Raw genomic sequence first — 15270 nt, 5'->3', positions numbered from 1 at the left:
TCTTGGTGTGAGCGGATGCCGCAACATGACATATAAAACGACAGCAATGAAGCCGCTACTTGGGAGATTATTAAATTACCTTCACAAAGCGGTTCAGCAATTGATGGTACGTAAGAGGCTCAATTAACACGTTGAAGTCAAATTGGGGTATAGAGCAATGTGTTGAGGTCGTTATTGCTCACTAATGGCCATTGACATGAATAGATCCTAATGAGCAATAAGCAAAATTGCAATTCAACGGTAAAGAACGTATTTTCAGGGGGATTAAAAATAAATAAGAGGATAATTAAACCTAAGCGGCACCGTTTATCAAGTTTTTTTGCAAAATAATGCTTTTTATCTTGTTTTTTTATTCTATTATTTTTTTATATCCAATTAAAAAAAAATGGCCACAGCGTTCTATTTCTGTGCGTGGATGAAGGTTTTTAAGCTATTCGCCAAACTATAACACCATGAAACATTTGTTCTCAGATCTTTGTGCACAATAAGCAAAAAAAAAAAATTGTCCTGTCTTTATTAAATCACATAAATTCAACTAACAGCTGAAAAAAAAGTATTTATTTATGTTTTTAAAGGTCACATAACTTAGTTTGTACATTGCAAGCATCCTCTATCTGGAGAAATTGATATAAATTGTGTTTGTGTCTTTATTACGTTTGCTACATTGTAACAGAAATGTCATGTGACACTATTGTAAGGACCTCCATGTACATGAGTCACAGTGGTATGGCCATCACCAAAAAAGACCCTACTGAAGTGACCCAACAACCCCTGATCACCAGCCGCCCATCCCACCGCCAACACCATCATTTTTATTTTTCAAGATCTAAAAGCAACAAAACAAAATAGCAATCCAAGTAACACAAAGTAATAGTCTACTGCAGTATTTTATAGATTTACAAATATCTCCACATTGCATTTAAATGCCTAGATCTTCCCGTTTTCTGATTACCTTGAATTGCTCACCCCTCCATAGCGGGTCACAGACTAGGCAGCCACGGCATCTCGTCTGGTCATCGCTTAACGGGATTTGGGATTGTTAATTTTTTTCTCCATGTGATGCCTATATTGTTTTATGCATGTTATCATACCTATATAATGCTATCAAAATTGGAGGGATGTGTGTTACGACTGTCTTCTAGTCTCATTAATAGCAGAAATGCTTTGTAATGTTACTGCACTAGCATCGGGACTTAAGGAACTCTATCAATGGACAATGAGAAATGGGCATTTAAATTAGAAAATCTGCATCTTGCCCTAGAGATGTATCACTTTGCTGTGCTGATAGCACCTACATCTAAATATACTGGGACACATAGGCTAGGAGAAGGAGATGTTTTAATTTAAATTAGATAACACTCCCTCCCCCCCCTCCCCTTCCCAAAAAAAGCTCCCAGATCCTTGATCCCATGCTACACTCCTCTACTCTTAACGCTGGCCTTCCGAATGGTTCTCATTGTCTTCTATCTTCACGAACGTCTCACAGGACCCCAAGCTATTTGCATTGTGAGAGGATTATCCCACTTTAATAGGCAGATCTAGAATATTTTTTTAGGGGGGGGGGGGGAATTTAGACCATGCCCCCTTTTTTTGACTTTTATCAGTGGACTGCCTGCAGCCGCACATTGTACTGCAGGTCCGTGTCGGCACATACAGTGGTCATGCAGGATGCTCTCTCTGCCGACACAGCACATTGCATGTAGACAGAATTGCCCCCCAGCAGGGGGGTGGGGCTGATCTGCCACTGTTTTACTGGGAGAACTTTTCTGTAGTGTGTACCCAGTCTTAGTCTTCCTACAGGTCATCACTAATACCCCGTTCACAGTGCCTCAAAAACTAGGGTTATTGCCGGGGCAAGCCCAGACAACCCAGGTCACGGCTCAGTGTGAATGAGTCCAGGTTTAATTTCCAAGACAGATGACCCAGGATTTAGACTCGGGTCTTTTGGAGGGTTATTCCCGGGTCCGATCCGGGTAGTCACTAGTGTGAACGGGGAGACCCGAGTTTTTCATCCAGGGTCTCACCAAAGCCTATTGGATTGTATTGGGCAGCACGGTGGCTTAGTGGTTAGCACTTCTGCCTCACAGCGCTGGGGTCATGAGTTCAATTCCCGACCATGGTCTTATCGCAGTGTGAAAGGGGTACTAGCTTCTACAATGGTCCTACTATATCTGTACGCGTCGAGACTGTAATATTAACATTACACAAATGCAAAGAACAAATGAAATGCAGGTTTTTAGTCCTTCAGTTGTCTTTGATGAGACACAAAGCTCTCACCTTACGCAGTCAACATCCTAAAACTTCAGACGGCAATATAACCAGATAGTTGTGATATATGACTCTGATATTAAACAAGGGGAACTTGCCCACAAAGGCAATTTTTAATACAGAGAATAAGCAGGGAACGGTGACCTCACTTGGCTCTGAAAAATTCCCCAGTCTGCCAGACTTACCTGACAAAACCACAGCCGCTTATAACTAAACAACTTTTTTACGGATGGCTTTATTGGAGAGAAGGAGGTAATTGTCCGACTTGGGAGTTGTTTTCCGTGGAAGTTACAAAGGCTCAAAGTCATAAGTGTAAAGACACAGCTGAATGAGAATATGTTTGTAATTGTGTACTGTGTCTTATTCTGTTCACTTGTTTGTAACGTTTGTAAGCTCGGATGCTTGGTAGACAAGAAGTGTCTGTTTTATTAAGGGACGGGTACGTTATAGCGGCTCAGCATTTTTTGGACTACATCTCCCATGATGCCTAGCTAGCTGCTAAATTTTTTTATTTTTTTTTTAAATGTAAAATAATACATTTTAAACACATTTTATTCTTAATCTGTAATTGCTTGTAAAGAGATATCTCAGATTAGGATGAAAGTCTTGTGCTGATATACAATATCCATCTACAGACAAACTGTTGCCACCATGTTAGGGCTCCTCAGTGTAGGATAGACTATTGGAAGGAGGATCTTAGTGCTGAACCAATAATGCTGTGTAAGGTGATTGGGTGACGCTGACCCAAAGTGTATGACACACACAACCATAGCAGACTTTAGACCAATACATATTACCATTGTATCACCGCGTACAAGCCTGTTACATAGTATTTAGTTACGTGTTTACAGATCACCATTTCACTTGAGAAGACCAGCAACAAATGCCTGTGCCGTCCTGTAATATATAGACAGCATTTTGAGATGTTTGGCTTTATTACAGCACAGTGGCTTAGTGGTTAGCACTTGCAGCAATGAGTCCTGATATGTGAAATACATTTTTTGTCCCCTTGAAATCATCTGTTGAAAATTCAGAAATGCGCTGGTGCTGATATTTGATAGATAAATTGTGAATATAAATTGGTGGGCAGCACAGTGGCTTAGTGGTTAGCACTTCTGCCTCACAGCACTTGGGTAATGAGTTCAATTCCCGACCATGGCCTTATCTGTGTAGAGTTTGCATGTTCTCCCCGTGTTTGCGTGGGTTTCCTCCGGGTGCTCTGGTTTCCTCCCACCCTCCAAAAACATACTAGTAGGTTAATTGGCTGCTTTCAAAATTGACCCTAGTCTCTCTCTGTCTCTCTGTGTGTCTGTGTGTCTGTCTGTGTGTGTATGTGTAAGGGAATTTAGACTACAAGCTCCAATGGGGCAGGGACTGATGTGAGTGAGTTCTCTGTACAGCGCTGCAGAATTAGTGGCGCTATATAAATAAATGAGGATGATGATTATTTGAATCACTCCCATTGTAAGGTAAGCATTGAGATTGTCAGGATATATACGTGTGTGTGTGTATTTCACAGCTCTACAACATCCCCTCCAGCCTTAACAAATCTCGTTGTTTAAATAACACAAAAAATATGTAGCAATTCACACCGCAATAAAAATGAAAAATACTTTATATTCTAGGTCCTAGAAACTTTTCTTATTTGCAACGTACGTATGAGATTCACTAATCCGCTAAGAACCGTTTTTAGTGGAATAATCAATGCTCTAATCAGACCTAGTAAAAAGACATTGTGTGATTGTAAAATATTCTCAGAGAAGAAGATGCTTTGACATGGGATTACTCATCATTAATAGAGAACTATGGACCTGAATATTCATCTTATCAAGAAAAATAAAACGAGACAATCACATTTACATTAGAATTAATTTAAAAAACCATTAATAAAAATGATGCACAGTTTGTTAGTTTGCAGCTCGTCATAAGATTGTAATTTACAATTAGCTCAAAGTTTTGTTGTTGATGGGGAAAGGAATTTGTTATGTTCAATCTCTGCAAACTGGCTGAGCGTTCGTTGTAATGTGTGAATGCAGATTTTGTTCCTATAGGACTCTATACTATATAGTAATCCTCTGCTGCATTAGCCAGACAGTATGGAATAGCAGTGAGTTGTCCAGGCTGAAAAACCCTAGTGCTGGTAATAGTAAGATTGGGGGGGGGACCCCACGCATTTCGTCCCCCTTGATTTTGGTCAGAGACTTCATCCTTCAACCTTCATCCAACAAATCCTAATTAGCATCAGCCCACTTCCTAGGGAAATGGGCATGATGTGAACCTCAATGACGAGATTCAATTTTGACAACAATCTCATTAATAACACAGCAGGAGTCCCCTAAGCATTGATATTATAATATGGTATCCGTTATCTTACGTCCTGTCAAGGTATGGAAACGTTTATGTATTAATACTATTTGCAAATTCATATTGCATCAAATTATTACTAAATGGACAATTGAACCCAATAGTCCAAATTGTTATACAGTAATTAATAAGGTTAATTCATTGTTTTGCCTTATTCAATAGAGAATGTGTGATGGTGTATTTCCTCCCTTCTCTGTCACAAACCAGATCTCTTTTACTATGTCTACAGCTGGGCTTTATACATAGAATTTCCCACTATATATGGCCACTTAAGGTCAGTACCTTGCACCGCGGAGACTTGTAGTACAGACATATGCCGAGGGAGTTTTTCATTTATCATCATCATTTCGTATTTAGTATTCTGAAAAAGCAAAACTCTCAGCACGGTGGGAAACACAACTCATTTTGGAGACATTTTGACCTTTTCTGCTTTTCCTGTTCCTCCTAAAATAATTCACTCCCCGAGGCGACAATTTACTCTTTGCCCCCTCGCACGTTGAGTGGATTAAAATTTGGGGAAACATTTGTCAAGCTGAAAGCAGCGATAAGAGTCCGACGGTCATAACTTAATTCATGAGACAGTGATTGCCATCAGCATGTCAATACATGTTAGGTGTCCTTGCTGGTGTTACGTTATACCTGCTGCTTGTCCTGCGAGAAATGAATTTGTACTGTATGTGTGTCTCTAGTCGGATAATGCTGCATCCACATTATAATTCAAGTTATAGTTACAATGCAGATTGCTATTTTCGCAGGTGAAATAAATATTCAGGGGCATTTATGAAAAATTGCAAAGGAAAAAGATTGTTTACCTTGGCAACCAATCACAAATTATTCCCAACAAAGATCCTATTTATGTGGAGCTTGTATCTTCTACCTGTGCTTGTGTGGGCTTCCTCCCACGGTCCAAAAACAGGTTCATTGGCTTGTGGCAAAATGGACCCATGTGTAAGTGGATGTGAGATAGAAAATCTATACCCTAAATTCCAATGGGGCAGGGACTGATGTGATTGACAGATATAATACTTGCCGACCTTTTCTGTTACCCCCTATGGGCAATTAAGGAGGGGGGGGGGTGGAAGCGGCAAAACGTGTAATTTTGACCCTGTCCTGCGACACTATGAAATCATTGTGGAACTGCGCCAAGGGGGCTGGGGCCATAATTACAGGATTTGCCAGGCATCGTGTCTTGGAGGTCCCCATCCAGAATGCGGGAGAATGGCCTGCTCTTCTGGGCGTCCTACCTGGAATTCGAGAGTCTCCAGGAATTTGCGGGAGAATGGGCAAGTATGACAGATGTTCTCTGTACTGCGCTGCTTAATATGTCAGTGCTATTTAAATAAACAATAATAATACACATTTTTTTCTCTATCCCATTATTCATTATATTTGTGCATATCCCAGACTGCACCTCTCCTTCCCCCATCATGTCCTCCATTTTATTTAGCCGTCATACACTACTATTTTGGGGGGCACACATTTTGTCCGGGCACCCCTCATTTTCTCAGAGGATATGGCACCGATGTCATTTCTGTCTATGTTTGCACACGATTTACTTTAAGCATTTTGATATTTTTGTGGGAGGTCTGAGGGCTTTGGTAGAAATATATCATCTATTATATTGCTCTTCACTGGCCCGTAAATCACAGACTTAATTAAGGATAGTGAATTGTTCCTTTCGTCCCGAGTTTGAAGCGCCGGAGGCTTATTTTCGAGAGCTCCTTTATATTTCTGAAGATTATAATGACGTTCCTCAAACAACTACTGTTGTCATGGCAACGTCAAAGAGCGGCAGCCATTTTAAATGTCAAATAACTGCATTCCCTCTTCTCTCATGTAAGAAATCAAATCAATTGAAATATATGTCTTAGTCTATTACGCTATATACTCTTTTAAAGCTATGAATCAGTCGAATCTTATATGAGTTAATGTCAGACCTAAGTCCCACAAATCTGCGATGACGATTTGCATATTGATTTAATGACAAAATAAAATTATGCAAATGTTGACGTGGCCCCTCACCTATACACAATGGAGGAAACCATTTTTGGACTTGACAAATATTCATAAAATGCAATTCTTTCAATTCACTGAGGCATGAGGCATTTTGCAACATTTTAAAATAGGGACTGTTTGCTTCTGAGCCTGTGAATCTGATCTGCAATAGTGTCTGGATAGACCTTGAAGCACTACATCATGTCCGGTTTATTGAATTTGATTGTAATGTACTTTTTTTCTGTATTGTAAATAGTCCTTTATTTTATAAATATCAACGTGTCAATAATAATAATATATTTTTTTTTAAATTATAAGAATAAATAATATTTTATTGGGCAATTGATTAATATTGGAAAAAAGCAATGCAAAGGACAAACATTTGCAGTGACAGATGTTTACAATTTGAAACTCTCCTTGGGAAATAGGACATCGCTCACTGAGGCACGATTGAGGTACTTTATACCCGATGCCTCAGTAATGTCACACATTCCTTTTGAATTGATTGGATGCATTTTCACATACTCTCACCCCACAAACTGGCTTCCCCCACCGCCGTAGATGACAGGTTTGTTTAAATGCCAGAGGCATGCTTTACATATGATTCAGACTAAAATGCAGCACGGTGGCTCAGTGGTTAGCACTTCTGCCTCACAGCACTGGGGTCATAAGTTCGATTCCCGACCATGGCCTTATCTGTGTGGAGTTTGTATCTTCTCCCCGTGTTTGCGTGGGTTTCCTCTGGGTGCTCTGGTTCCCTCCCACACTCCAAAAACATATCAGTAGGTTAATTGGCTGCAATCAAATTGACCCTAGTCTCTCTCTCTCTGTCTCTGTGTGTGTTAGGGAATTTAGACTGTAAGCTCCAATGGGTCAGGGACTGATGTGAGTGAGTTCTCTGTACAGCGCTCTGGCATTAGTGGCGCTATATAAATAGCTGACGATGATGATGATGATTATGAAATGCAAATACCATAGCAGACTATAATTTTACACTCCTATGTCTGTGTATAAGAGTCCGCTCTGACCGGAACCAAGATCCTGACGAAAACAAATCAATTCTCATTCACGTTCTTAAAGGCTAATTCCATTCAGAACTTAAAAAGATAATGTTTTGGGTTGAATTAGATGTTGAAGATATCAAAGCTCCTTGTCTGTGATTTTTTTTCATTTACATGAATGGGAACTTAAGTAGGAGGGGCTTTGACAACCCAAATACAGCCCACCCGAGCCGGAGCGACCGCCACCAGACGCAATGGGAAACTCGCAGCATTCCCATATTTACCTCACGTATTTTATTTTAGGTTGCCTTACATTTTGGTCTAGTTAAACATTAAAGACATCTGTTTCTATTAATAAAGTTTTATTCTAACAATGTTATATTCATGCTGTCTGCACCAAAATCTAATTTATACAATGTCTCCCCCCTATTATAATGGTGTATTTTTAGGCTGGTGAATGAAAATATTTATTACTTGTAGCAATTTACATAAAAAACACCTGAATATAACAATGATACATCAAATCCATCGTAAAAGTGACGGTCTGAGGAAATATCTTTATCGTCCCTCTGACAAAGTTTCATTCACTCGCTTTCAATTATGGTTCATTTTACCCGTGATTTTGTTTCCTTTTACCGAACCGTTTTTCTCGCTGAGTGATCCTGTTTTCCATATTTTAAAATATTACCTCATCAAGTCATGTATTTACTATAATTGAGTACTTCAATGTGGAACCACACAGAATGTTTTTTTTTATCGCTGTTCAGTGTATAATTACACTAAACACTGTGTGATTTTCTGCATATACCCACTCCGGCGGGTTACAGTCATACTGAACGGCATATAACATAATCCGTCGCTGTATATAATTACTCTATACTGGGACTATATGCAGCCATTTATATGTTATCCTTGTTGTTTCTTCTTAACCTGTTTAAGGTTCTATTTAACAAATGGTGAAAATTCCAGTGGCTCTTTTACCACTTTTTCATATTCGTCAAAGGGTTAACGCTGGAGAAATCAAAGATTTGTGCAACATTAACCTAATTACCGACACTTATCGCCATCTCCATAGACCTCACCTCTCCTTTCAGGATGGTGTGACTGGTCTATTTCTGTGGGATCCAGCTGAAACCTCTCCGGCTTTGCTGGATCCCTCCCGGGACAAATTGCTTTCGCATCCCAGCAGCATAAACCAATACGAGTAGTGAGATTTCAGTGCAATAAAATTGTGATTAGATCTTTAGGGCTTGTATACCAGGTAACGAGTCCAGCATCATCCCAAAGGCTTGTGTGTTATAATATGTAACCAGGGGCAAACGCAGGGTTTGTAGAGGGGGGTTTCCACACCACGCCACCAGTGGGCGTGACCAGCATGCATAGGGGCGTGGGTATAATATTAGTCAGTGCTTGGCTGCTCTCCAACTCTTCCTATTCCCATAATATACATGGGCAATGCTGCGTGCACTACTGTTAGGTGCATGCAGCTCTCCCTTATCAAGCAGAGCCATGTGAAGCGGGGGCAGGGTCCAGCCACCTCAATTATACAGTGCCCGGGCTTGGAGGGGGTTTCCAGGCACTAGGAACTCCCCCCCCCCCCCTTACCTCGGTTTGCCTATGGTAACACAAAAGTACAATTATAAACTGCACTAGATGGAACCGCAATTAATGAGCATAATAGGTGTGATCTGTAATCAGTAGATTCAGCATATTAAATGACTGATCTCAGAACTTTTGTCTGCTTAATAGTCCTTATAGTATTAAAGTAATTATTTCCCCCCCAAACCCAAAAGGTAATTTTTTTTTTTGCACCCATGTATTCCATTAAACTTGAAATATGGTTCCCATACTAAAGTTTGCCTTGCATTATAATCAAATACTGTTTCAATGGCTACTATGTCCTCTGTATCCCTATTATTCCAGTATTTGTATAATTACACTTATTAAACAGGTTGTACGAGCTGCACCTCGTAGGTTCTCTCAGTGGTCTCTGGGGTCTTGAAAGAGAACCTGCCACGTTATTCTCACCGTCCATTGACGTGTCTGTGCACTAGAGGGCAGAATGACCCACATTCCACTTAAAGGTCCCTTTAAAACTTTGGGACGTATTATAATAGCGGGAACGCACACAAATCATTCTGTGGTTCTACAAAACCAAGTTCATAATCCTCCCCTTTGTTTTGTATCTATAGATGAGTACGGTGAAGATGCTGCGACCGCGACTGAACGGTATTTTCTTCCGGCTGACGTTTGACGAACACATTAGCAACATCAAACCCGATATCATAGCGGTAACACTGGCTTGTGAGGAGCTGAAGAAGAGCGAAAACTTCAAGAGGATGTTAGAATTGGTGCTGCTGGTGGGGAATTACATGAATGCGGGTTCCAGAAATGCTCAGTCGTTGGGCTTTAACATCAGCTTTCTCTGCAAGGTAAGATATTCCCCTCTGGCACAATGTATCCTGAGCATCTACTGAACTGTTAGAGAACCAGGAAATTGGGATCTGTACCATATCCAGCCTGCAGGGGCAAAGGTCAGCTGGGTACACACCTATGCAATCATCGTGCAGATCACATGATAAAAAGTGGGCGTGACCAGCATGCATGGGGGCGTGGCTATAATTTTAGACAGTGTTTGGCTGCTCTCCAATTCTTCCTATCCCCATAATATACATGTGCAATGCTGCGTGCACTACTGTTAGGTGCACGCAGATCTCCCTTTTCAAGCAGAGCTGTGTGAAGCGGGGGCAGGGTCCAGCCACCTCAATTATACAGTGCCCCAGGCTTGGAGGGGGTTTTCCAGGCACTAGGAAACCCCCCTCGGTTTGCCTATGCAGTGGCTGGTGAAATCGGTACAGAAATTGCATGTCAAGTAAGTTTGCATAGGTGTGTACCCAGCCTGAGAAAACAGTGGTGAATCAGATATTACTGTTATTTATCTGTTGTTTTGTTGGTTTGAGTTATTGGATTACAAGTTCTATACTTAACGAATTCAGAGAACTTTTACAGACGGTAGCTTAGCGCATCGAAAACTCTTCTGACTTTTCCGATCTACCTGTTTACATCATTCTACAGGGCTGATTCTGCAGCCAATGACATTAAAGGAAATCTATAATAATATAGAACAAATGTATCAAATCTTGTATTCTTCTCCTGTTCTAAAATGCATAAAACAAATTACAGCCCAGTAGTGAGAAACTGAGGGGAAAATAGATACGTTGTATTCTCTGATACTCGGCAGTCACAGAGAGCGGAAATGAAGGACAGAATATCTTTGCGGTGTGTTCCCTGTACATTATACACAGTAATCACAATCTTACTAACTAACTCTCACGTCACTGTTGTACTCCCGAATAATACTTGCTTCAATAGGTTAGATCTTAATCCTTAATTATACTCCCCATTACCCCCCCACCACTGCAAATCCTGCACACGGACGTGTTTACCCTGTATATGCCTCTTTTACATGTTTCCTTTTACCAAACCCCAGCTCCAGTAAACAGTCATTTTCTATGCAAATATTTTTTCATCCGCACACACTCATATGGACTAAAATAGCATCGTGATTTCCACATACACCCGCATTTCAATAACTCAAATACACTTCTGTACTTATAGTGTATAGTGAGCTACATTATAATATGCATGCAAATATTCATTAGATGCAATTTCTTTTATTAGTATTAATTAGAGATGCTCAGGATCGGTTCCTCGAGAACCGAACACTGAAATTAGGGGATTCGAGTACCGAGCCGGCTCTGGTACTCTCTCGCACCCTCAGAATCGAAAACGAGGCAAAATGTCATTGTGACGTCATCGTATCTCGGATCTCGCGAGTTTTGGATTCCTTTTTAAGATCCAACATACAGGTGGGTGGGAGGCAGGGTGGACCCCCATTTTTCTTTTCTGCCACTGCTGTGTGCCAATGTGTCCTAGATGTGCTAGGAACTGCCGTGTGTTTGTGTCATTGCTCTGTCGCTTACCATCCAGCCAGGTCGCTGCAGTATTTGTCCGAAAGTGTATGAAAATAATATTGTGACCTGTGAGGTGGTCAAAATTGACTGCAAATGACTTGAAATTAGTGTTATTGAGGTTAATAGTAATGAAGGATAAAAAAAAAAGCTAAATTATGTGATTTTAGCATATTTTATGATTTTTCCTAAAAAAAAATCCAAAACTAAAACACACGAGGGCGGTTTTACCAAAACCAAAACACGAAGCTAATCCAGATCCAAAACCAAAACCACTTCTCGGGGGTCAGTGAGCATCTCTAGTATTAATGTAGTTGCAAAATTAGGACAACCCAGAGTAATCAGTGACAAATCCACCTATGTGGACCTTTTTTTTTTTTTTAAAGGTCTATTTTGCAAATATAACCAGTATATTACTCGTAGATACACTCTAGCTAGAATGTATCTAGAGCGTACCTGTACTGTTTCTGCCATCTTCAGAGAGGGGGTAAGTGTTTGCTGACCTTATACATATAACTACATTTACCTAGGCCCGGCGCTCCCATTAGGCAAGGTTGGGCAGTTGCCTAGGGCTCCGGGCTCTGGTGGGCGCCACAGAATTAAAATGCTTTTATTATGGTACTTTAAACCTCTGAGCATACCTTCCATGGCTGCCGCACAGCTTCAGATAGATCCACGGGGAGGGGGGGCGGGGCTATGGATCACCACCGCCGGCCCTCCCCTCCAACAGCTGATGGGGCGCTCCGTCTCCTCCCCTCCACTCACTGATTGTTGGGCGTGACATCATCATCACGGCCCGACAGTGTCAGTAAGGGACGTTAAGAGTCAAGTTAAGGTAAGGAAAGACGTGGGGGGGGGGGGGGGGCGGATTTTGACCCTAGCACCGGCCCTGCATATACCCCCCACCCCCAAAGTTCACTGAAGATTCAGTAATGGCGAATGCTAGTTACACTCCACTAGAGAGTGTATCTAACAAATAGATATAGCACAGGAGTTATATTTTATAGGAAAAAACCTTTACCACTGGTGCAGCAAATAAAATGATGGGATCTATAAAGAGTAAATTGCCTACGCCTGTGGAGTGCCCACTCACACACACTGGGAAGTACAAAGGGGAGGGGCTTCGACAACACATATGGAGACTAGCAGTTTGGCAGCATTGTAGCTTAATAGTAGAGGTGTCAGTTGTCAAATGTTTATTCTAGAAATATTATTAAAAATGCAATGATCAGTTCTTAACGCGTTTCCCCCATGTCACATGTTTCATTATTCTTATGTGAAAGGCTAAAAGGTGTCACATATTGTTACCTGCTGTCATGTAAATATTTCACTGTAGCTGTTTTATTTGTCCCAGGTAAGTTCATTTGATTTTATGACGTCACTTTGCATTTTGACCGTTGCTTGACGATTTTTTCCTTACAAGCAAATGCTTTTTTGGCATTTCAATTATTAAAAAGACTCAATAACCTGAGACGATTCAAAACAAAAGTCTGTCAACACAGAAAATGAAAACTCTGTCTTAGAAAAAAAAAAAAAAAAAATTACAGGAAAGGAAAGAATAGAAGAACGGCTTTCTCCGGAGCTGTAATTATGAGTGACACTGCAAAATTAAAGGCATAAGTGAAAATGAAAAGCAAACGCGTCCCCGTAATTAGAGCGGCAGACTGTGCTTATTTATGGGAGAGAGGCAGTCAGATACAGTTAATCGGAGCCAGTTTGCAATCTTCTCTTTTTATTTCTTTTTTTTCATTTTGGATTAAACAAGGATTTGGGATTAAGTAGTGCATTATAAATACAGGCTATAAGATTGGTTTCTCGCTTAGGACTTGTACGTGCTCACATCTACGGATGAATCAAGCATGGATTAACCTGGTTTAGCTGTGTATGGTACATTAACCACGCTGCGGTCAGTGGTCAGCACAGCCAGCCGGAAATGAATCGTGCATCTCTTGTTAAGTGAGCATCAGCCGCGTTCTACGACTTGTCCCATCAGAATTCTGGAGCTTAGCGTGTAGTACAATACATCCTTCTGCAGGATCCAGTGTGCAGATTTATATGGGAGCCTCTGCCCTGGGGTAGTTTCTGAAAAATATATGAATTATTATTATTATTATTATTATTATTATTATTATTATAATAAATAATGGAATTAGATTTTTAAATACGTATCTGTTTGTTAAAACATGTTGATCATATGTTTTGTAGCTGTCCTGGTTAGGGGGGTATTCAATTGACCGCAAAATTCTTTTTAAGACCGCGTTAAGTCATTTTAACGCTGTTTTTTTTTTTTATCAGTCTTGAGCGGGTTAAGTTTACCCGCGACTCAAGTCCATTTTCAACGCTCCATTTTTTTAAAATAAACGGTCCTCTTGCGCTCCAGTACAAGTTCTATTTAAAGTGTAGGAAGTGTAGAAAGCTATTCAATTGTTTTTTAATGCGTTAAACAGGCCAATATGCTGTTTTATCTCGCACCTCTTTGGGGTGTGCTAAAAATAAAAAACCTCTGAAAACTACTTGAAATCATGTAATAATGTGGAAAAAAATAGATAAGCTATGTATATCACTAATGCCTAACATGATTTTCTTGTTAAAAAATAATGAAATAAAAAAAAACATAAAAGAAATAAAAATCACTAAGTATATTTTTGTATGTTTTTCTACTAATGTGTTTTGACATGGTATAGATGATTCTATAGTAAAAAATAGTTAACGAAAGTACTGTAATGTAGATATTATCAGCTAGAATGGTTGTGTAATGCAATCTAATGTATGAAAATGTGTGCCAGTCCTTTTTTTGTTATACATGACCGCGTTAAAACTCCCCTAAAAATTCGCAAACACAATGATAAACGTGCAAGGGCAGCGTTCCCACTTTTTAAATTGAATTGCACGAGTTTTCACGCTGCGTTAACTAAAAACGGTCACTATTAAAAACCCGCGGGAGATTTTTTTTTTTTTTCAACGCAGTGGGAAAAAAAAAACTTGTCAATTGAATACCCCCCTTAGATTTAATTGACCAGATTTAAAAATATGTTGATTCATCTTCAGACGTAACCGGAACGCAACTGGCGTTTATAAAAATCTGGACGTAACTTATATACAAATCCAAGATTTCAAGATCTCAAGCTTTGTCTTGCAGGTACCAGGGCTGAATGCATTAGCCGACTAAAAAGGTGTATCTGACGATTATCAGCAGTAAATCAATCAGTGCATTATCACTTTACATTGAATAAGTTACCAGCCCGGTTCATAGTTATCACTCCTGCGTCCTTCTGTGAGATGCATCCGGGCTCTCAGTAATCAGCTCGTCAGGTATCCCAGATCGCCCCAGTGATCTGACAGGTGTTACTAGCATCGATCTCGGAGGGACACGCACACACCTGTCGCTGCCAAACTTCATATGAAATCACTGTGATCTGCAGGGAGATCCCATCATGTTGTTATAGAGGAGAAGAGATTAGGATTTCCAAATCAAATGCTGGATTCACTGCACAGACACACAGTGATCTTCTGGGAAATACATTGTCCTCCAGCAAAGTGTTCGCAGTTAGGACCTAATAGTAACGTTTGCATGGAAGGTACAAAATTCATGAAAAATAGAATGTTGTGTGTTTAGTTTAAAGGAGAAACTTTTCCTGAATCTCCCACTTTTCAGAAAATTGCAGATATAT

The 15270-nt window shown here is 40.2% G+C and overlaps 1 protein-coding gene across 5 annotated transcripts in view; it reads left to right on the top strand.

Annotated features, from left to right (window-relative positions):
* DIAPH2 (diaphanous related formin 2) overlaps nt 1-15270 on the top strand; it is an 828187-nt gene that overhangs the window by 406508 nt on the left and 406409 nt on the right. For all 5 annotated transcript variants that reach the window (XM_075186343.1, XM_075186345.1, XM_075186342.1 and 2 more), the window contains one exon: nt 9821-10060. In XM_075186343.1, the coding sequence (XP_075042444.1) occupies nt 9821-10060 (240 nt within the window). The remainder of the gene's footprint in view (nt 1-9820; nt 10061-15270) is intronic.

This window comes from Mixophyes fleayi, chromosome 9 (assembly GCF_038048845.1).
Source record: "Mixophyes fleayi isolate aMixFle1 chromosome 9, aMixFle1.hap1, whole genome shotgun sequence".
Classification (NCBI taxonomy): Eukaryota; Metazoa; Chordata; class Amphibia; order Anura; family Limnodynastidae; genus Mixophyes; species Mixophyes fleayi.
The sequence above is the reverse complement of the archived record's forward strand: the minus strand, read 5'-3'. Positions and strand labels throughout refer to the sequence as shown.